This window comes from Eutrema salsugineum, unplaced genomic scaffold (assembly GCF_000478725.1).
Source record: "Eutrema salsugineum unplaced genomic scaffold, Eutsalg1_0 scaffold_10, whole genome shotgun sequence".
In the NCBI taxonomy this organism is placed as follows: domain Eukaryota; kingdom Viridiplantae; phylum Streptophyta; class Magnoliopsida; order Brassicales; family Brassicaceae; genus Eutrema; species Eutrema salsugineum.
In genome coordinates, this window is record NW_006256908.1 from 11,302,394 (window position 1) to 11,325,728 (window position 23,335).

At 38.0% G+C, this 23,335-nt stretch overlaps 3 protein-coding genes across 8 annotated transcripts; 1 reads left to right on the plus strand and 2 right to left on the minus strand.

Annotated features, from left to right (window-relative positions):
- Window position 1: 1 nt before the first annotated feature.
- On the minus strand, window positions 2-12,950 carry LOC18027800 (ABC transporter A family member 1). Its single transcript, XM_006411370.2, has 40 exons — window positions 12,658-12,950; window positions 12,337-12,416; window positions 12,062-12,230; window positions 11,789-11,871; window positions 11,374-11,590; window positions 10,851-11,059; window positions 10,691-10,751; window positions 10,487-10,573; window positions 10,035-10,267; window positions 9,794-9,908; window positions 9,624-9,713; window positions 9,124-9,311; window positions 8,873-8,985; window positions 8,423-8,529; window positions 8,166-8,228; window positions 7,874-7,960; window positions 7,492-7,590; window positions 7,229-7,413; window positions 6,755-6,809; window positions 6,596-6,667; window positions 5,612-6,313; window positions 5,094-5,272; window positions 4,494-4,704; window positions 4,098-4,181; window positions 3,951-3,992; window positions 3,748-3,844; window positions 3,538-3,665; window positions 3,307-3,411; window positions 3,076-3,222; window positions 2,591-2,851; window positions 2,379-2,514; window positions 2,182-2,261; window positions 1,988-2,095; window positions 1,580-1,730; window positions 1,300-1,436; window positions 1,139-1,213; window positions 743-1,046; window positions 516-649; window positions 361-422; window positions 2-272 (listed from the first exon to the last, which is right to left on the minus strand). The coding sequence occupies exons 1-40, from the start codon at window positions 12,742-12,744 to the stop codon at window positions 191-193; spliced, it is 5,625 nt and encodes a 1,874-aa protein (XP_006411433.1). The 5' UTR covers window positions 12,745-12,950; the 3' UTR covers window positions 2-190.
- Window positions 12,951-17,462: 4,512 nt separating this feature from the next.
- Window positions 17,463-20,342, plus strand: LOC18027802 (fluoride export protein 1). 5 transcript variants are annotated; one of them, XM_006411374.2, is made up of 7 exons: window positions 17,463-17,606; window positions 18,251-18,699; window positions 18,799-18,882; window positions 19,005-19,103; window positions 19,198-19,390; window positions 19,480-19,889; window positions 19,974-20,342. In XM_006411374.2, exons 2-7 carry the CDS (start codon window positions 18,322-18,324, stop codon window positions 20,190-20,192), a joined length of 1,383 nt encoding a protein of 460 aa, XP_006411437.1. In that variant the 5' UTR covers window positions 17,463-17,606; window positions 18,251-18,321; the 3' UTR covers window positions 20,193-20,342. The 5 variants fall into 5 exon arrangements, with proteins under 5 accessions (XP_006411437.1, XP_024016755.1, XP_006411438.1 ...); XM_024160987.1 differs by having other exon boundaries at window positions 17,523-17,606; window positions 17,972-18,699; XM_006411375.2 differs by having other exon boundaries at window positions 17,535-17,729.
- Window positions 20,343-20,353: 11 nt separating this feature from the next.
- LOC18027804 (AP2-like ethylene-responsive transcription factor At2g41710) lies at window positions 20,354-23,158 on the minus strand. 2 transcript variants are annotated; one of them, XM_006411372.2, is made up of 8 exons: window positions 22,812-23,158; window positions 22,241-22,323; window positions 22,097-22,105; window positions 21,903-21,991; window positions 21,705-21,778; window positions 21,574-21,624; window positions 21,123-21,184; window positions 20,354-21,047 (listed from the first exon to the last, which is right to left on the minus strand). In XM_006411372.2, the coding sequence occupies exons 1-8, from the start codon at window positions 23,042-23,044 to the stop codon at window positions 20,539-20,541; spliced, it is 1,110 nt and encodes a 369-aa protein (XP_006411435.1). In that variant the 5' UTR covers window positions 23,045-23,158; the 3' UTR covers window positions 20,354-20,538. The 2 variants fall into 2 exon arrangements, with proteins under 2 accessions (XP_006411435.1, XP_006411436.1); XM_006411373.2 differs by having other exon boundaries at window positions 21,574-21,639.
- Window positions 23,159-23,335: the final 177 nt, after the last annotated feature.

The following is a 23,335-nucleotide window of genomic DNA, read 5'->3' on the forward strand; positions in this document are numbered from 1 at the left end:
ACGAGAAAATCTCGGATTTTGTGTTGTATTGATAAAGTATAGTATTCAGAACATGGTACATTACAACATTGTTTGTGTATATATATAGACGTTAAGAACTCAGTTTCTTCATATATTTTCCTATATTTACAACTATTTTGGGTGAGTGAACAGATCTCTTTTAGGGCTCTGTGGTCATCAAGGGTTTTGGTTAGGAGTTAGCTGCAAAATGGTTGAATATGGTCTCAAGCGTGGATTGACTTATACTGTATTCAGCTACCCCCAACCGAATCCTGTCATAACAAGAAGCAATTGCTTTCCTCAGACTTACAAAGACTGGTTTGTGCGGATCATTGAGAAGAAACAGTTAAAATGTCTTACCGGTTTCGTTCAAGGTGGCCAAAGGCATCTGCAAGTGACAATCCTCCTTCTCCAAATGGCAACTGCAACAGAATCCATGTAAATAGTTGAGCACATGACTAAAGACTAATCACAGAGCCCGAACGAAGTAGCAATGGCTTTTACGTTTATTTTACCTGGTATTTGATGCTCAATCCATTGCAGCTCTTGAATGCTGCACCTGGAAACGAAGATTGTATGAAAGAATCTAATGCTGCAAACTTTTCTTTGGCTAGCCACCACTCTGCAAATATTGGCAGTGGAATACCACCTGTTCAGCATCAAACCGACAAAACAGATGTTTGTGTTACCAGTCGTGAAACAAGTAAAAATCTAAAAACGTATGTGAGACGTGTGTTCATACCATCTCGAAACAGCTGTTCGGATAACTGTTCATCAATTTGAACATCTTCCTCAGGCATGGGAGTTACTAGAGTACTCACTCTCTGCTCATTACCAAGATACTTGGCAATGCTTTGTACCATTTCTGGTGACAAACTGATTACTGATGATGAAGCCGTATCAGGAGTAATAGAGTCAGAGACACCGATACAAACTTCGAGATCACTAAGCAAACTTCTAGGCTGTGAAGGAACGTTAAACAGCCATTGCTGAATCATTTGGCAAAAGTTCTCCAAGTCCACATGGCTCACTTCGTTGGGTTTGACCTAATTTGTAAGACAACCAACATTATGCATTAAGCTTTGACAAATGATCCCTCCTACCACTGAGACAATACACCATTGAACTAAAAAATTACCTCTAACTCAAGGTGGTTTCCGAAGCGCGTTTTTAAGTGTTGTGGACTACCTATGCATCTTAGGCGGCCTCCAACCTGTAGTTTGAAGAGTATAGTTCTTTGAGGTGGATACATTTGGAGGAATTAACGTCTTAGAGAGTTCAAATGAGTTTAGTAGATACCATGATCCCGATCCTAGTGCAAAGCGCTTGAGCTTCATTCATGCTATGAGTAGTCAGAATGACCGCTGTCTTTCCACTCCTTGTCGACAAGCGTGATATCACATCCCACATGAATCTTTTGGCAACGGGATCCATACCTGAAACAATTAACAAAATACACCAAAAAGATTTAGAGTCTAAGAACTAGTGTAGAACAGAGAGGAAGTCCACGTCAGTGATTCCAAAGTCAAACTGGTCATTGGTCAAGCAAGTCACAAAACTATGGTTGGGTAACTTATACCTGTAGATGGTTCATCGAGGATGACAATGGGAGGATCTCCAATCATTGCAATAGCAACGGATAGTTTGCGCTTGTTTCCGCCGCTAAGAGTGAACGATGGCTTGTAAGAATGTTTCAACAAGTCAAACTCAACCAACTTTTCCGTAACCACCTGTTATTTTATAATACACATCAGACATATCAAATTTGCAACTTCTACTAATAGCATGGTTTTAAGTTTTAACTTCGAATTTATTAAAATTTTATCATAAACGGAAGAGAAGGATGGTTTTGTTAAAATGTTGTGTAGGTAATTAACTTAGCCAAAAACCTAATTTATCTGTCACAATAGAAAGCGGAAAGAGACAACTCTGTTATTGGGAAATCAGTGAATTCATCAACGCTTGTAAATAAGCATCAAACGCTTACATTATCAATTCTATGATCAACCACTCCTTTGATCCTTGCATAAAGTTCAAGGTGCTCCTTGACAGTCAAATAGTCGAATAAAGCATCAAACTGGGGGCAGTAGCCAATCTGAGAACGAAACACAAAAGCATTTGATTATTCAATGTTCATTCTATAGACTCAATGTGATTAGTAAAGTCAATGAATTGACATACATGCTGACGGATAGCTTTGGGGCTCGTTACTATGTCTTTGCCAAAGACAAAGGCAGTTCCACTAGTTGGGGTTTCTTCTCCTATTGCACCGAAAGAAGTGAGAATACAATGATATTGCTTCAGAAGTTGCAGTTGTTTATTTAGCCGTCTAAAATTTTTCGAGATAATCATGTTCCAACCAAAGAAGCAAAACATACCAGATAACATAGACAAGGTAGTAGTCTTCCCAGCTCCATTCGTCCCTAAGAAGCCAAAACATTCTCCTGCTTGGACCGAGAAAGTCAAAGACTGTACAGCTACTTTTGGGCCGTGATGTTTGCAACCAGGATAGACCTGAAACAGTTGTAAACTTAAGAAAAAGAGAAGAGAATCTCTGCTAGCGCTTGGGTAAAATACTAGGCTTCAATACCTTCCTGAGGTTCTGTAAGTAGAATATGGTGTTGTCTGTCAACCCCGAAATCACCCTGTCTCTTTCCTCTAGCACGTCTTTGTCATCCTCCATATCAGCGGAAATGGCTCCACTCGAATCCAGAAGTGGCTCTGTAGAACTAGAACCAACACCTTGTTTGAAAGCTTTTAATTTCTGCCACCACTCCCCAATTGAGAAAGACATCATCTTTTGAACAGGCAGGAGCTCAAGCCCAAGAGTCACGAGGAAGTAGAATATACTCTGTCAAATATAAGTTCAGTCAGATGAGGAATGTTGCTATAATATAAATTTACTATAATTTTGTGTACATCCTATGATAAAATAACAACAGTAACATGAAAGCAACCACAATATTGGACCTTTAACTTGACAAAATGAAACCATTGACACTTAATGATGGATCCATTTCTCAGGTTTTCAAATGAGTAGGAACAAACAAGTTGAAGAAAAGGGAAGACTCTAACCTCCAAAGCTAGGTAAGAAATGGACGCTCCAGTGACATTCCAATCAAACACCCCATGACTGGATTTATCTTTCATGCCCTGCCTTAGAAGAGCTAATGAAGCCAATCCATCAGAGAAGCAAAATCCTGGTGATAATCTGAAGAAGTTCTGTAGACGCATAATGAAAATGGATCAGTCCATAGTCTGCTTTTTAAAGGCACACAGAGGTCAGGAAATCAGAAGAACCCACACCTTTAGATATGAGTTTGCATTAACAGTCGCTGGAATAAGGCCCATAACAAATGAGATAACCATAAGGATAAGACCAGAGAAGAAATGGACCATAAGAATAACATTCTGCGATTACAGCAAAGACATCCGTTCATCAGTCAAAAACATTTAACAATAAGAAGTAGAGAGAGGAAAAAGAAAAAAAAAAACAATTGACGATATGGATAATATCACAGAGTAGTTGGAATTTGCCTGAGCCATGCTATGCTCGGTAAAGAAAAAGGTAAGACAGTACGTTGAAGATGCAATTGCCAAGCCATACTCCAGGAGCATGAGGAGAGTCGGCAGTAACCGACCGATTCCGATAAACTGTTCCAGGCCTAAGGAAATAAATCAACTATGTCAGTAAGTTAATACCAAAGTACAGTGAAATAAGGCAAATGGAATGTAAGACAAAATTACCAAAAGCGTAGAATAGGATTATTGCAAATGTTGACGGAAATAAGAAACTGACGAAATCCCATACGTACGTTGATAACCAGTACGAAAGGACGGAAACCTGCAAGCCATAAAAGATTATGAAGGCCAATATTACAGGGTTTATAGTAAGAACCTGGGACTGATGCCACGCTTGTTTTTAGTAATGAGTCCAGAGAAAAGTTTACCCCACTAATAAGCTGTTGATGCTTTGCTTTCACTTCCCTCTCCTGAATAAAATAAAATACTTATAGATGTTCAGAACAAAACACTGGAAAGCACTAAACTACAACCATCTGCCAAAACTACAGTGAGGTTTGACCTTTCATACATACCTTAACAATGGGAACAGCAAAGGAGGCTGGGATGAACGAGAATGCAATGTTAACAATAATTGCAGCGGAGAAGGCATCCAAATCCTGCATTGAAAAGAAAATAAGATCAATCTACTAACATCATGACAATTTTGAGAAAGGGAGACAAAGATAGTAGAATCGGATCTTCAGTGGCCCAGGAAAAATGAGGTAGAAGCCTGTCGAATGTACAAACAGTTTCCACTACTTCTCCTGCTACAGACCTTTACATTGTTTCAATTTTTGGTTCCCAGTTACAGACAATCAGTTGGAGGGATCCCATTAACTCGAACTTGTCGCTCAAACTGAACATAACTTCGATAAAATAGTAAAACTGATACCCAAAATAGGGGAACTACTCCAAATAGAAAGACATACATGACGCTGTGTGCGCTGACTTTTTGTTGGTGGCAAAGGATGGTTTCGGGTTTGAATTGTCATATTCTTGTTACCAGTAGCAAGTCGGAGAATCGCAGCATGCATAACATTGATGTAGATTGGACCAGCATGCTGACAAGTACTGTTGTGTAGCACGGTGTATCCTAAACTCCCATCTGGATGCTGAGCATCCATTAGAATTGCTCCATACCTAAAGCGACACTCACGGGTAGCATTTAGCAAAGTCAGTGCATTCTAAGTGAATGTTTTGACTAAAGCAATGTTAATTCTTTGATTAATAACAGTCTAAGGCATGTCCCGCAGAATAAAACGAAATGTTCATTTACATAGAGTGAAACCAAAAAAAAATCAAAAAAAAATTTGAGAGTTGAAATTTCTTCGGACCCGTGCATCTTTCAGAATGGCAGAAATCGATGCGACACAAAAGGTCCATCCGAACTCAAAAATGACGTAGTTCTGAGAGCAAAAAACAGGGGAACAAATATCTCGAAGGCAGCAATGTTTGGAGCACGTGGATTATTAAGCTTAAATTTCACAAAGGAATAACAAAGCATGAACCTGCTGATGACCTATACATACCTTGACTGGTAGGACTGATCAAAACTAGACATCAGAAATTCGCTCATAGAAAGTAGAGTGGGCCCCAACATAGGACCTGCCGCATCAATTGCATCAGCCAATGCCTCTTCTGGATTAGGAAATTTATATGAACTATTCTTCAAGGGCTGAATCCAGCCTCCTTTAATATATTGTGCAACCTGAATGCATTGGAGGAGAAAATTGAACACACAAAGGTTTGGGAATATGAAACTCAATCATCATGCACTGGATCTACATCATGTAAGCATAAAATTGAACAAGTGCCTGTGTAACAGAACTACTGTTTGCTCTACTGCTATGGTTAAATTGTATACAGCTTCATAAGAGCGAACCCTCTACATACAGTAACTCAAATAGTGGAACGAATAGATCACCATGGAGATTTTCTCATGCAATTTATCAATGAGAAAAAAATTAAGCAATTAATTTTCTTATGCCTACTTATACAGAACATGCATTCAGAATATAATATAGAATATAAATAATGCTCAAGAAACCTCTTTGGCAATTGGCTCAGACAGATCAAAAGGAATCGGACCACCACCACCGTTGCCACTCAGGAGGGGATTATAATAAGCAGTTGTCAACGTAATGGATTTTTGATCAGGATGTGGCTTGAGCTGAAGGAAAAGAAGGCCAAAAAGCAAGAAAACTGCTGGGATGATGAGCTGGAAAGCCACTGTTTTGCGGTCTCTGCAAGCAGACCTCGCTCTTTTTATGAACAATGCTTTGAAATGCCGCCAAAACACTGACCTTGAGATAATAGAACAGCCACAACACTGCATGCTAATGAATCCAATTAAAGTCCAAATTGCAGCAACGATCAATTTGCAAGCTTTTGCAATTGAGGAAATTATAACTCCAGCACCCTCGTTACAACTTGCTAGCAATTTGGGTTGCATAGTACTCTTCTGAGTAGATCTAATGCATACCAGAGAAGCGTCGGTATCAGGAGAAACAAATGTATCTTCCTGCTTATCCTCGATATCTAAGTTACAGCCAGCAACTCTCAGAAATACCTCTTCAAGTGTCGTAACAGATATACCGTAACTCTGAATACCAGGATAATCTGAATCCTCAATTTCACTAATCCTAGATCTGTCAGCAGAACTTTTCATGCAACTCTCAATTTCTCTGAACATGTTTTCAAAGCAAGGCAAGGATGCCAAAGGAAGCTTGAAAGAGATTTCGTTTCCCACCTGGACAAATTATCAATTATAAAGATTAGGCAAGAGATGGGCTTTAAACATATTTACAAGCGGTAACAAACTGCTACAAAGGGATAGATCTGCAGCCATTAAAATACTACAATATCAATTGTTTAGGAACTAAAGTCACACTTGGAAACAAAAAATGCTGTACTCTAGAAGTTTGGAGCTCTGCAAAGTATCACAGCACCCAACAAGACAATACATTTCTTTCGTAAAATGTATTAGTAGCCCAGATGCTCTAAATCTCCTTAGAGAAAGTAAGTAGTATACCTCACTCACACAGGTTGCTGATGGAATGTGACGATGAACTATACGTGCGGCAACAGAGACAGCTGGAGAAGTCTAAAACAAAAATGACCCCCAGTTATTTTGAAATTCTAAATAGAAACATTAATAACTTGACCGAAAATGAAAAGAACACAAACCAACCTTTACTAGCGTAAGAGTGTAACCAACTCCGTAGTGATGCTTCAGGAACATCGAGCTGTTTAGCCATAAAAATACCAAAAAGTACTGGCAAAGTGTTAATTGGAGCCATACATAAACAATTCATTTGGATCAGGAAAAGAAAATAAAAAATTTCATGTAAAGCACTTTCATATGTCTAGTAAGATAACATAATCTTGGGGATCTGTTGTTTCATTTTCTGATATCTTAGCACCGACAACACCAAATCGAAACACCTTCAACTAGTCATGAGCTGTATTTGAAAAATTCACCTCAATCGATATCACTTCATAGTAACTAACTCAAATTAAAAAATTCCAGGGTGGGAATGCTTTGTTCAATTTGTGTTATTAGCATGCCTCCAACAAATGCATCATTCTTCTTCCTAACTTTGAATGGAAAAACCAGAACGAAGGAAAAGGCAGTAAAAGCCAGAGTACTTAAGAAACACGTAACCTGCCACAACACTTGAGAGATCCGTTAGCCATGATTCCTATCCGATCTCCAAGTTCTTCAGCTTCATCCATGGAATGCGTTGTTAGCAATATTATTCTGCCCTTTTTGATTTTCTTAATTAACTGCCATGTAAGACGCATTGAGTATGGATCCATTCCACTGGTTGGTTCATCGAGAATAATCACCTGAAAGATAAAGTATGTTCAATGATAACCAATCAAGAGAAACATGCGAAATAAGAAGCCTTTGTGTTTCCTTCTCACCTTACTGTTTCCTATCAATGCGATTCCAAGTGACAATTTCCTTTTCATGCCTCCGGAAAGTGCCCGCACAAGTGTACTAAATTTATCAGACAATCCCACCTGGAAAATGATCAATAACCAAGATCAGGCAACTGTGACCATAACCAAAATTGGCAGGGAAGACAAATACATCTCTCCACCCTAAACGCCTAAACGGCAGCGTCAAAGAACAAAATGAATTCATCTTCTGTACTTTAAAACTATATCATGAAATCCAACTTATGCAGTCTGACGTTTTAATGCTTGTGACATAAGCGCATTAGCTACCAGATGCTATGAAATCGACATGCTGAAATATGTGTAAATGTAATACACAATAGCTTGTATTTCACTACATACTTACTTCCTCCGCCATATCAGCAACTGTGCTCTTCAAGGAATCTTCCTTAACACCTTTAAGAACCGCAAACATCTCCAAGTGTTCTCTGACCTACAGTAGATATATATCATTCAGAGTTATCCCATACCAGGAACCTAATATATCATATTCGGATGCGAAAAACATTTAATCAGTAATAAGACTGAAACTCTTGCATAGAAAAGAAAAAAATACAGAAAAAGGAGCAGAGAAACATTTGTATCATGTTACACTTAAAAAGACCTGAAGAAAAAAAGAAAGGATTTTCTTCTCTTACTGTCAGTTCTGGAAAGAGGATGTCATGCTGAGGACAAACACCTAGTTCTTTCCGTATCTCATCCTACAAAGAGAGATTGATGGTATAAAAATTAAAATCGCAACAAATAGGGGGAACTAACAGCATAAAAAATCAGACATATTGTATTCAAGTGATGCTAGAAAAATAAATCCCATCTTACAACTAGAAATAGAGGTCAGAGCTTTTCGGTTATGCAAGATATTAGATTCAAGTAAAAATTACAGAAAAAGATTTACCATGTTTGTTACGATACTGTTTCCAAGTATCAGGGCATCTCCAGAAGTTGGAGGAAGAAGGCCAACAAGCATCGATATTGTTGTGCTTTTACCAGCCCCATTATGGCCTTCAAGCAAAGGAAGCAAAATATCAAGTTTAGCAATATTTTTTTTCAACTTGATTTCACTGTTCTGGCGCATAGATCGAGATTGCATGCATGGGTTCATGAAGTCATTGTAGAGACCAAGATTTTAGAGAAAACATATGGATGGATGATACAGCCAGGGAACATAACTAGATTTTTGTTTACAAAAATTTAGAATCAGACGAAAATTCGTAACCATACAACACAAAAAAACAACCAAAACAACAAATTCAATCTACAAATTTCTGATGGATATGGTAGCCTAGCAATTAAGTATTAATGAGGTTAGAGGAGACAAGTATATTTTATAAACAGGAACACGTACCCAGAAGTGAAAGTATCTGGTTCTCGTACAATGTAAGTCGCAATGAATTAACTGCACAACAATTCCCTCTTCCTGAGGCAAAGACCTTATGCAGATTTCGAACTTGTATGCATCTACAGAGCAAACATTAAATGTGAATCCAATGTCCAGCTTTGAAAAACATTAGTCCATAAATGTGAATCCAATGTCCAGCTTTGAAAAACATTAGTTCCAAGGGACTTTTTGTTTGATCAGATTTAATATGAATATACCTCCCATCAAGCTCTTGTTGCCTCATTTCCAGGCTTATTGATTCAGTAACAGGATCAAAAGGCTCTCCCTGAGTAACCTCTATATTCTGACCTGGAATGCGATATTGGGTGTTATTTTTCTTCCTCCCAAAGCACTTGGTGAAAATGAAGTTCCATGGGTACCGCACACCATTTTCCCTGGGGAGGACCTGAGGAAATCAACTTTTGGATTAGGCCCAAAGATGCAGGATATAAATAGACGAAGAGAAAAGAGAAACGTCGTAGTTACATTTAACAATGTCAATAACGATAAAGCAGCTCACAAAATTGATCATGACAAAGCTGTTTTCCATTAAAAAAAAAAAGCCAGATTCTCAACAAAATCAGATATACCAACAGCTCTTTTCACTTGCTTACTACTGAGTTATGGCATGCATTTCATGTGGACAAACGAAATATTAAAGGCAGAAAATCGTTTACAAGACATGCAGTAAACAAAGGCAATTAGCAGAGGGAGGTACCTTGTCCAGATATAGACCAATAGCGCAGTAAAGAATAGAGTCGAGCAGCATCATCAAGAGGCAGACAAAAAAACTTACTCCAGACGATGCCTACATGAAGATTGACCAGAACAAAAGTTAGAACATAAGAAGAATCAACCTTGGCCTGTAGCCAGACATATCCACCGTACCAGCCATATATTGCTCCAACGAAGTCCAACATGTGCACGCTCATAATCAGCAAAGTTGATTGATCCAAGAGCAAATGCAGTAGGTGAAAGCAAGGAAGCAACTACCTTTAGTACCCTACAAATCCAACAATTAGTTTTACGTCAATGTATTCTAGACCAAATATTTGTGGCAAGGACAAGCATAGTTTTTGCCAATCCAAAAAACAAACGTCACCAGAAAAAACAAAAAGCATAAACATACATGGACACAGATTCATCGTTTACAGTATAGTAAGGGAAGAAGGCTCCAAGAAAGGCCAGGGTCCCAACTGCCACGGCTGTCTTTGCTCGAGTAAAAAATGTTGATATAAGAAATGAGAGCGTGATTGCGCTGAGCCCAAATAAAAAGAAGTATGTGAAGACTAATGTCTTATCACTATACTTAAAGAGACTTCCCATCGTACAAGCGGTAATAATCCCAGCGCACAATGCGAACTGCAGAACAAAGTCGCGTTAGGACAGAAACAAGAAATACCAAAAACTGAAGTCATTACATTATATTGCAAGAAATGAAGTCTTTGTCTTCTTTTTCCAGCTGAAGTCAAATTTTTAAACAACAAAAAATGCTACTGAACTCCAACTTGTGGATACATCATAGCCAAGGGAAGAGGCAAACAAAAAATCACTAATCAAATTTCAAGCCAAAAAACCTGCCTGCAATGCATATGTGATAAACCATGACAAATGGAATATCTCGTCTTTCAAGCCCATCATGTATAGTCCTTCTCTTATTTTCTGCTCCTGCAAGCTCAGAAAATATAGCCTAAGTTAAAGTGATAGAAAACAACTTTTGGCGAAACGCAAAATACATATCAGCTTTGTTCTAAAGTATACGCAACGTATATAACCCAAAGCAACCTTCTCAAAAACGGAATAGCTGATAAGCCGGGAGATTGGATACAGAAATCCTAGAAGATACCTGCTCAACAATTATACAATCAACCAAACCAAACAAACACTCAAATACCATACATCTATGTACAGGAAAAACAAAAAACAAAGAGCATGGGATACATACAACAATCCCATTACGCTTTTGACAATAGACTGAAACTCATCATCAGTGTATTCGCGGGTTGGAAATGGAATCATTCGTATCGTTGAGGGGCTAAACAGAGTCCATGGCAGCTCAAAGGGTAAAGCTGAACCAAGAGATGAATGTGATAATGGCATGTCTTTGTTTTGCTGAGAAGCAAATATAATGAAAGAGTCTACCACCTGCTGAAGCTGCAAATGGTACAAGACCAATCAAAACTGGGGGCAAACCAAGATAATATCCCGTATTACAGGAATTTCAATTCAAATCAGACAAATTTCTTTGGTTTACTGATCTACTCTGTGAAAATCTAACACCGGTTTGGAGTTTATTCGATTCAGCCTATATCCCCTATAATAGCATAAAGTATAGTCTATAGACAAGTATTATTTGACTACTGTAGTGCCTATGGGCTTTATAGGGAGAGCTAGGAAGATGATAGAAAAATCCAAGGGCGCAAATCATAAAACAATTCGAAGAAGAAAAAAAGAGTATATGATCATACAGTCAAGAATCCGCTGAAGCTGTATTGCATTGTTGGTATGGTATTAATACCCATTTCCAGATCATTGATATAAGGTCCATTTGTGTCCATGATCGACTTAACATTAGGGAATCCTGCGAATGCCCATGTGTGGTTCAAGCGGATGCTATAATCAAATAGATGAGGTCCTTGTTCATGGAATACCACTGCTCCTTTTATTTTTGGATTCGAACAATTCCTAAGCAAATATGTTGAGGCGCTATCAGTTCAACAGAAAAGCATAGATAGCTAGTTGAAGGGAATGATCACCAGCAGCTATAAGACTATGTTACTCATCATGATAACACAATGAGCACGTGCCAGTACATAATATCAGGAACTAAATTCTGCATTTTCCAAATAGCCGAGACCACAAAAGGCAAGGAAGAAAACATACCTCACTTCGCTGCAGGCACCATAATGAGGAGAGGTTATATAAGTTTCCAGCTCAGTGTCATCTTTAAAAACTTTAGTTACTAGCTGCAAACAGAAGACGCAAGATCGATAAACCACATATGAAGAGTAAACAGAGCCTAAAGTCATCAAGTCGAGAAAATGTCAAACCCTCTACAATGAAACTCTGTAAGAGGAATGTACATGCATAAATGCCAACAAGGTAACATCGATGTAGGGAATTTCTATGGAGCATAAGATCAGGAAGTGAAGATACCCGCAATTCCGGAAACTTTAGGGACAAAATGTCGATCATGTTCTTCGTTTCATCAGTGTCAGGTGCAAAGGCTAAAAATTCCCCTTGAGCAAGCAAAAGCTTCAAAAGCTGTGGAAAACTGGGAGAGTTACCTCCGCCCACTTGGACCACCGTATCTTTATCTATGTTCCTGCAACAGTCAACAAAATATAGTGCAGGAAACAAAATCACAATCCGATTAGAGTAACAAAGTTGCAAAGCGAGACTAGTGACAATGTATAAAAGTGTTATCTTACGAGTGAGCCGGATGAATTGTGGTGTCAACCCGTGTCCTCACAGCTATCAACAACAACATTACAACAGTCGGAAGCAAAATCTGCAGACAGAAAACGAAAAAAACTCACGACTTTTGATCAACATTAATTATAAACAAAACTCACGACTTTTTATCAACATTCCTTATAAAGACTCAATTTTTAAACTTGAAACACAAAACATAACATTCAATTCGGCACCAGCGAGACCAGAAGAAGAAGCTCAGACGACGATCAGTGAATAAACATGAAAACTGTAAAAGAAAAGTATGTAAGTAATTAGAATAAAGACAAGAGCAAGACCTCGGCAGAAGTAACGAAGGGATGTCGAGTTTTGAGGAGCCAATTCTTGCGAAGCATGGCCTTCAATTGGCTCCTCCAAGTACCCATTTTGTTTGAAGTTCCCACTTTCCTTTCTTAATCAGCAGAGAACCCAGAAATCCCTAGAGTGTGAGAGAAAGATTGCAATCGTCGAAAAAGAAAAAAAGAATCGTTGGGATGAAGAAAAAATCAAACTTTATGGCCAGGGGAAAGAAAACGAGGTGGCAAACACTTGGGCTCGCCTCACTGACATTTGTGCTTCCATCTTTCTTTTCTTCCGCAATTATATTTGTTCATCCATCTCTTCTCTTTTAAATTAATTTTTATATTTACTAATAAAAATAATTTAGCAACTCGCTGAGGATAACTAACACAAGTGGTCGATAAAAGAAAAAAAGTTTCTTTTATAAACACAATTTATTATTACAGTTTTTACTTTTTTTTTGTCTGAACTCAAATATTTTTTTCCTCTCTAGGCTATGAAAATAAATCCTTAGGCTAGTTAATGTTTAAGCTTTAATAAAAAGATCAAAATATTAACAACAAAGGAAAAAACAAAAGAGATTGGAATTTTATACACAGGATAAAAGAGATTATTATCCTAGATTCAATAAGAAATAAGCCCCACCTAAACCTTTGCGTCCATGCCAAGTAGGGGCGGTTTGGGTGGGCTCCACAGTAAAAGCCGCGTTACGTGGAGTGTCCTGGTTGGTTTCAGAATGACGTTGCTTGACTGAGCTATGCCAATTAGATTATGGATAAACGATGCCGTTTCTAAAGTTTGACGCTTAATATCAATTGACGTCGATTAATTACCAAATGTGTTTTGCCAATAACAGCCGCCATAGAATATTCTCCCCAACTTAAATCGTTTTAGCTTTCATTTTTTTTGAGGTTTTTTTTTTTAAATTACTAAAACATAGACTGAGAATAAGATAAGGAAAAGTTGAAGCCTTCAAATGTTGACTATTTGAGTTCTTCACAGGCACATTTGGTTTTTGGTTTTAGACTTGGTTCAGTGGAAATAAGTTTATACTACTTTTTAGGTTTTGTTAAAATTTAAAAAACTTCAACGTAAACAGTTTTTATATTTAGATGTAAACCAATAGCTTGCAACTTAAATACATATTTTTTCAAATGACATTATTGTCAAGTATCGTTTTGAACATTTATCATCACACTTTTAAAAATAAAAAAACTAGCAAATTGGAAAACTAGCTTAAAAAAAATGGAAGTGATAAAAAGAATATTCAAGTTTTCGGATAAATATTTCAAGGGAAAAAATTGACTGGACCAGACTAGTATAAATCGTATTACTAGGTTTATATTCAGTTTGCAAAAAGGGAGGAAGAAATCGAAAAGTAAGTAGAGGTTCATAATGTAGCTATTTCACCAAGTTAACAGCCTTGGTATGCCAATTTACAGATTGAAATGAAATGACTCTTTGGGTATCAATATATTATTAATACATGCATTATCATGCTGAAATTACAAACTATTGTCAGAGAAATTTTTGTAGCATCCTCAATCAAACAGTTCCCACTGTTGTGTTATGATTTGTTGAAGTCTTTGGAGCTAAAAAATGCATTGACTTCCGGATTTTGGCAAATGGCAATAAAAATCCTGAGAAGTTGCACTGCAGTTCATGTGACGGTTTCTCGCCCTCATTATGTCCAGCGATTCCACAAAGCTCTGGACACGACAGACCTGTAAGGAGAAACTCAAAAACATCATTTGATTGTTTGATTTCACAAAAGAAACAGAGAAAAACAGAGAGGATTGGCAACAGAGATATCCCAGCTAAGTAACTTTCTATAGTTCTTGATTTTATGTCTGATTTTGCCCAAACTGAATTAAAGGCTATATGGGCTTAGTACAGGCCCAAACTGAATTCAAGGCTCAGGCGGTTTGTTCTTAAATATATATATATATATATATATTACTCGCTTTCCCCTTTTTCACACGGAACCTACCCAAAACCCTAAAACTGAAAAAAATACCCTCTGGCTCTCGAAACCCTATATCTCAACTTTTCCATGGACGAATCCTTGACCAAAGGGCTGGATCGGAACCGTTCGAATGCAGCCATTCGAAAGAGCAGGTAAACTGATTGTTTGTTTGTTTTTTGTGTCTCTGTAAGATCTGTTGTTCGTGTCATGTTGATAATATCATCTCCTCCGATCAAATTAATTATTGCAGACTTTTGGTAGTTGAGGGATATGACACTAGGCTTCCTGAGGATGCTATCAAAAGCGCTTTGAAAAAACACTTGGCATCATGTGGAGAGATCAGACTAGTTATGATTCCCAAAGTCGACGGAAGCGATGTTCTCCGCACGTTTGCTGTAATTGATATAGTGGTAGAAGAAGGCGCAGAAGACAAGGCGTTGGAACTTAACGGAAGTGACGTTGCATGAGGGAAAATATTCGTTAAGGCTTACAAGTGTAGCGAAGAAACTGATTCTAAATTAGCTCTTATTAGATCCTCAAACACACGCCAGATATGAAAGTTACCGTATATGGCAATGGTCTTTCTGAGGATGGTATCAAGAGCGCGTTGCGTAAACATTTCTCCTCATGTGGAGAGGTCAGGACACATGCGATTCTCGGAGACGACGAAGACGGAAGCAGCAGCCGGTTTGTGTCGATTTTGTGCTGTGAATTTTTTATCAAGTTATAATAAATGCTAACTGAGAGGCTTGTTTTGTTTTGTTGGTTGATTGATTTTTTACAGCTCTGCTTTCATTAGTATTATTGGAGAAGGAGAAAGAGGTGGAGATGGCGCAGTAGAGGAGGCTAGGAAACTTAGCGAATATGACGACGAGAATGGATGGAAAATTGAAGTTAATGTCGTGTATCCGCATCCGGATACCATATGTGTTCATGACCAGGCTGAGATGGCTACGGAACGGAGTAAGCTCTCGCTCGTTCTCTAAAGAAATGAAAAGAAGATTAAGAAATCATTAATACCTCTCCCAGCTCAATAACCGGATTAAAGCTTTGGAGCTTGAAAGCACTTACTCACACAAATGTTAGACTTTCTGCTGGTTTTTAATGTGATTATTACGAGTTTGGATAATGATAAGGTCTGCAAATAAAGAAAAATGTATTTATACGAGTCCATCATTTTTTGAGCGGTTGAATCCTTGTATGTTTTGATGAACTTATATCCACAAAAAACTGTTCATCTTTACCCTCCACATTCTTTTCCTCATCCCCTCTGCATTGATTGCCAAATGCAACAAACTTATATCAGATAACCAAAAAGAGTTTGACGGAGATGCTAGAGAAAGGTCAAGAAACACATAAATACTTCACCCAAAGAGTTTGATCTCTACCACCTAAACGAGGTAACTTTATCTTGATTTTAACTGAAAGTCTCAAGACTTGTTACTCGAATCTGATGCATTGTTTTTTTGTTTTGGTGTGATAGGAGAGCAATGAGATTGAATACATAATCACAGAAGAATCTAGCTTGGAAGATCAGTTACACGTCAGTGATGAATTGTTCTTAGATTTTGTAACAAGTCTACTTGAGATCAATCCATTGAGACGTCCAACAGCTCTCAAGGCACTCAACCACCCTTGGCTCTCTTCTTCTTCTTCTTCTTCTTACTATTGATTTTACGTATAGTTTTCCTTTTTGGCGGCTTCTTGTGTTGTCTGGTTTTGTCTGATTCTATGTATATCCTGCTTTGCTTTTCCTCTTGGAATCTTGTTTGTGATTTTTTTTTTTTACTCGCTTTGATTCGGTAATTGGTGAGATTACATGTGTATAGAACTGTTTACATTGATTTCACATTGTAAATAGAAAGTTTGTGGTTTGCAATGATATATTTTTGGTTCATAGTTTCAGTTACCTGTTGTTATAGATCGAAACTTCAGAGCTAAAAAACTAAATTTTGGACCAACGACCATATATAATGTTCATTTTATGATGACCAAATATGATACATCATTTTGGTGTCTACCAAATACCAATAATGGATTGTAGTAGTTGGAACAAAATTATGGATGGATACTAATGTACATTATATATATCATAAGAAATAAATACTATGCAAAGCAAGTGGAAAAAAATACTAATCAAAAGCTATTAGAAGTAGTTCTTTTTATAGCAATTGAAATGATACACTACAAAATGTCAAAGTATAACTGTATAAGAAAGTGATGTGGTTCACAAAACCAAAAGAAAATACGTATTGATGATAAAGATAGATCATGTCATTGTGATAATTTATTTTAGGTTGCTATTGTAGATAGATTACCTACCAAATCACAAAAAAAATGTTAATATATGAATAAAAATAAAATTTAACAAAAAAAGACATTATTTAGTTATGATATTTCATAAAAATACATTAGATCCTTAGATCAGGGTATTTAAATAAACCGAATAGCTAAAAATAAAAACATAGATGGCTTGAAAAGTAAATGATTAGATAGAATTTGACATTAATTTTGTGTCATGAAAACTTGTTTTAAATTGTATGTTGAATTGAAGATTCATAGTTATGGGAACGAAAATACTTCGTGTATTTTTTTTTTTTAACAAATGTTATACAATTCAGATATTTTTAAGGTTTTTTCCCATATTTCAACAAGAATACGTGGATCTTATTATTTCAGTATCCGGCCTCGTTGAATGGACATATGTAATAGATTTTCATGGACCTTGAATACATTTGGGCCAGACCCAGTTTTTTTTAGTCAGCGACCCATTTTGTTTAATCATAAACCTTGCAATAATAATTCTAAATTACCCGCCCATATTGTCGAAATATTTTCATAAGATCCAATTGAAGAAATTTTTTTCACGACGATTTCGACCCAAAAAATAAATTTCTTCACGACGATTTCAGCTCGATTTCTCCGCCGCAGACTTTTGGGATCAGATTCTTGATGACGATTTAGACAGAATTCGTCAAAAGGGTAAAGCTGCTTGAATTTTAAATGAAACTCACTCAAACAGACAATCCAAAGATATGACCAAACCCCACTAATCACCCAATCTTTCAAAAGTATTCGTCTTTGCCACCTGTAGAGCTTTCTGAGGTTTTCGCTTTCCCTTTTTATACAAGTGATTATTATTCTAGGAGGCTTGCTCTCTTTCGACTTCCGCTTTTCCCATTTGTTTAGTATGAAAAGCAAATTAATTTTTATCATTTGTTTTTGGGATTGAAGTTAGCTTTTTGATTTTTTCTTTTTTGGTTTTGTCCTGGTAGTGGTGGACATATCTGGAAACTTTTTTTTCTTTTTAATCCTGTTTTGAGGAAATTCGTTTTCTGCTTCTGTAGAATGAAACCAACTTAACTCAAGCTATATCAAAGGTGTTTCTTGGCATGAGCTTTTGGAAATCAGTCTTAGTATGGAACGAAAAGCTACGGTTTTGAAGATTACAACTAAACTTTGCAAACACTCTTCAAAAGTCTTTGGGAATTCATGGGCACTCTTACGTCTATATCTTAAACTTTATTTAAGTACCTGCCACATTGTTCGATTGTGTCTTGTCTGTTTTTGAACTTTTCCTCACGTCCTTTTTTTTTGTGCGTGTGTGGCTATGGCTTAACAAACAGGATGTGCAGGTGGAGCAAAATTGTCATCATCAGCATCTTCTAACAAGTCCTGTGTTTTGGCTACAAAGTCAATGGATTCCTCTAAAAGCCACGTAGAACCCTATCGAACCAAGTCTTTTAGTCGAGAGAGCAGTGTAAGCTCTTCTTTAAGCTTATCACGTAGCCTGCCTTTCCTGATGAACAATGATGCCGATAGTGAGAGTGTCTCCGAGGCTGGGGATATTGGAGATCGCTCACTTCGGAGAAGGCATAGTAGTGGTAGAAGTAATCGCTTGTCTGCTGAGGAGTTGATAGAACAAGGGACTGATGATACTTCTCGTGAAGAACAAGATGTGTTACATGACCTTCGAGACTTGAACACAGCTTCTGTAATCAAACCTTTGCCTGTGGACATAACTACATCTCCTTTACCAACCAAGTCACTCTTGTCACCTGAGGCCAACAACGCGGTAGAGACCATCTCTAACTTCTTATAGTCACATTTGAAACTGTTAGTGTTGGTTTCTCAGTTCAATGTTTTGATTTATGATAGCTCGTGGTTTGCATAGGGAAAGGAAGAAGAGCACGTGATATCAAAATCCTTGGAATACATATCGTCCCTAATTCATTTGGCTGTTTTTGGTATTCTTGGGGTAAGTTTCCGAGGCTTTAAATTGTGATATGCTTAGTTTTCATGTTTCTCTTTATGGCTCTCTGCTCGTGCTTTGTTTTGTTTTTAATCACTGTAATCCCCTGGTTGTCTGCAAATAAACAGGCTATTACAAGATATTTGCTGCAGAAATTGTTTGGACCAACTGGTGCTCGAGTAACCAGTGATGGAAGCATCTTGTACCTTGATCTTCCCTCCAACATGGTACAAGTCACGATGCATTCATCTTGAAGAACCCACCTTTTTTTATAGACCTCTCTCTCTCTCTTAAGATAATTCCAAACATGATTCCTTATAGGTAGGATCATTCTTGATGGGTTGGTTTGGGGTCGTATTCAAAGCAGATATAGCGAGAGTTTCAGAATTTTTAGCAATCGGATTGTCGACTGGTTATTTGGGAAGCCTCACAACATTCAGCGGTTGGAACCAGAAAATGCTGGATCTTAGTGCCGATGGCCAATGGGTCTACGCTGTGCTTGGCTTTCTTTTAGGTGAATACAGAATTCCCCTTTCAAAATCTCCAATCGTTACCAAAATTATAGATGAAACATACTTGTTTACAGCATACACAACTTTGCAGGATTGTTTCTCACATCATACTCCATCATTCTCGGGGTTGAAACAGCCAAAGGTTTCAGATGGCTTATTCTCAGAAGAAGCTCTGAGGAAAGAAACTCCTGTCTCAAGGCTAACACCTTCATGAACCATATTGTGTCTATGACCGTAATGCTTCTGTTTCTTGTGGCTTTACTCGCTATGAGTGCCACTCTGCTTGCAAAAGAGTTTGACAAAGGAACAAACGAGGCTCAGCTATGGTTAGGTTGCTTAGTTGCAGCCCCTGGTGTCTGGCTCAGATGGTTTCTAGCCCGACTCAACGGGCGTGGACTGGGAAAAGATAGACAACACTTTAGGTGGGTCCCATTAGGCACCCTCATTGCAAATGTAGCTGCAGCATCTGTCATGGCAGCTTTGGCCACGTTAAAGAGATCGGTATGAACTCTCTCTCTCTCTCTCACTCTTTTTAATAAACAGATTACACAAGATAACATTTTCTGTATCTATTTTGGGAAACAGGTGAACACGACAACATGTAACACGGTTGCTTCGGGTACACAGTTTGGTCTGTTGGGATGTCTAAGCACAGTATCCACCTTAATGGCTGAGTTCAATGCGATGAGAGAAAGTGGTTACCCATGGAGAGCCTATGCGTATGCTTCTTTCACCATTGCGGTTTCTTTTGCGATCGGAACTGTTATATACTCAGTCCCTGTTTGGGTGGCGGGATTCACTTAGATGCACAGAGTTTACACGATGTGGAGATTATATTTGTCAAACCATTTGGTAGAGAATTAGAGATCTGTGACAATCAAGTTACCTTGTGCAGAAGTTTCTTAAGAACAAACTTTTATACTATAATAAAACCTTTTCCTGTTTTACATAAAATACAATGATTCTATATTACACACTTGAAAAAACACAACCACTAACAAAAACATGTACATTCCTGCTTCAGACCATTGTCACACTTCTCCTAACTTTCTCTCCACAAGAGATATAAAGAGATGTCAAGTCGACAAATTCATCTCACGATCAGACAAACAGAAAAGTCTAAAGGTTTTAACAAATATTAAAATAGGCCCTAGGCCAATGTTTCCCAATCCATAACATAGACACGACCCTGAGCAACTCCGTGACTCACAACCGGTTTCTCTATTTCCTTGCCGTGACTCTTCTCCATACTGATGATGTTACGATTCGCATTCTCATCATTTTCTCTAGTGCTGCTAATTTCTTGGATCTTCAGCACTTTATCCTCCAGGCTCTTGTAAGCAGGTGATGCAGTCAAAATGCTTAAAGCAGAAGAGGTGGAAGACGGTGATGATATTTGTTTTTCTTTTCTCTGAGTTCCACGAAGGACGCCAAGGTTTGGCGCTTTGTATGGTTCTGTTGCCTGGGATGTGTGTTCCAGTGTTTTAAGCTCAGTTCCGGCATCTTCTACCTTTGCATCATCTGATGCTTTTGATGAAGATTCTGGTTGACGTGTTTTGTTGACTCCCCACCACTTTATGTATCCTGTTAGATCGATCTTTCTTTCCAGACAAAAGCTACCAAGAAAATCACCTTCTGTTCCTCGATCATCACCTGCCCCTGTTATTAATGAGAAAAAAGTTTTACGTGGTCTAATGCAGCTTCAAAGATGGGTCAACGATGTTAGAAACTCACCATAATGAATGTTACTGAAGTATTCAGGTCCAGGCATCCGACTGCCTGATGCATCCCATCGGCTGGTCAGGAATTGCAGAATAGTTGGAAAAAACAGCAGAAATTCATATCAGGTTTGAATGTTAAGTTTGACAAAGGAAGGTAAAAAAAAAGGCAAAAACTAGAGAGTGCTACAGCCAAAACACAGCAGGTCCAATAATTCTGAAGATAGCTTGGCCATATCCCTATGCCTAAGGGCTCAAAGTAGCATATAAACACTTCTTATTGAAATTAGCAAGTGATAGTCGATAATGTGTCCATCAATCAAACTGTGATGATCCATAATGTATCACTAAAGATTTTTCTTATGGGCACTGTTAAATGACAGAGATAACCACTCTTGATTCAATAGTTCTACAGACAATTAAGAAGAAGAAAAAGGAGCGTAAGCCAGTTGGTAGTCAAATTTCACCTTTGAAGTCCACGATATTTCGCTATTCCCCTTGAGAAACCGCTGCTTTTTCTGCCAAAGGGATATCTAAATAGTGTCAGCAATATATGGTTCTTAAAAGGAAAATAAACTACTTCTAAATACATACGCACCTACGTAGAGATGCAAGGTATTCTTCCCTTGAGAGATTTTGCATTTCTTCTAAATCCCTGGTATAATCAGTCACCTACGAGAATAAAATACGTAAATCTATAAATTGAGAAGGGTGGCCTGAAACACATATGTAACCATCATTTTGCATATAAACTGAGCAGTACAACTTTAAAAGCATACTACCATAGCAATCTCACCGGAAAATTTATAAGTGTCCCAGGGCCCCAATATTTCAAGGCAGCAAGGTCGTAAGCTCTAGCAGCAGCCTCTTCATCATCATATGCTCCTGTTAAAATGAGTTGGGTTCTTAAGTTCAAGCTAATCCAATTTTATCCCAAGCGTGTTCGAATGCACAAAAACACAATCAACACCTCCAAAGCTTTTAGCTTACCTAGATATACTGGTGCGCCCAAATTTGCATCAACCATGAAGGGGAAAAAAAAAAGAGATCAGCTTTCATATCCGTCCAAACAAGAGAAAACTTAGTGGAGATGAGAAAAGTAATTTTGTTGGATGCGGAGAGAAAAAGAGAAACCTTGTTTTCCCTTCTTGTTCTGGTTTTGGTTCCAGGTACTCTTATCCCAAAGGTGAGCTTCGTACCGACCTGTCCATCTATGCCTGTACTTGACAAATGTTAAGAAAGAAAAACGCATCAGCATCTCCTACTGCTATGGGATGCAGAACCGTAAGACAGTACATTCAACTCTTGACTCAATGAGACACAACAAAAAGAAAGAGAGGCAAAGTGCTGGTATCTTAATGTCGTGGATGCCAAGAACTTCTACTCATTTCTTCACTCAAACAATTATACTTCAATACAGAATGATGTCTAGTACTCTTAAGATCTGAGGTGAATATTTATAAAAGTAGTGTTTCTTAGAACAATTAACCGATTCCAGAGATAACTCAGCACTATACAAGATCTCTCACAAAACATTAATCGAACAATGACATCTCCACCTAGTCCTCAGATTCCATACTCTGATGCAGACGACACAATACGAAATTGAAAATCAATCCTACCCTCCAAATCCAATCCCACCATATCATAAACCGATAATTCCGATTTAAAGGTAATTAGCAAAAAAGGCACAGAATCAGAGAACCTGGTGACTCCACGGTATATGGAGCTTCTTTTGCCAGCGGTGCAAGGCGGCATTTTACTGATCCGCTCCTTAGCTGTGCAACCTCTCTCCTTCTTCGCCTTCTTAAAACCTCTATATAACATCATCTGATCGCTCGCCGCCACAGTCTCCGAGCTCTCTCCTCCTCCAACTCCTCCTCCGCTGCATCCCGTCTCTGTCTTAGGTCCATGATCCGACGACGACATCGACGCCATGATCAGAACCTCTTCCGTGTCTAACCAAAAATAAACCCTAGGAAAGAGAAAATAAAGGCGCACAGTGGCGAGCAAAATCCGAGCTCGATACAGTAGAAGCAAAGAGAGAGAGAGTGAGAGCTGAAAGAAAGAGATGGCTAAAATCTACTAAACTCTGACTATTCTTTTAATCTTTTTCACCGAATACAATGATTTTCAGATAAATTACGGATATCAATTTACCATTACGTCCCTTTTTGTTTTACCTTTTGTTAACGACGCGAAATATAACAAGTGCAACGGCTATGAACG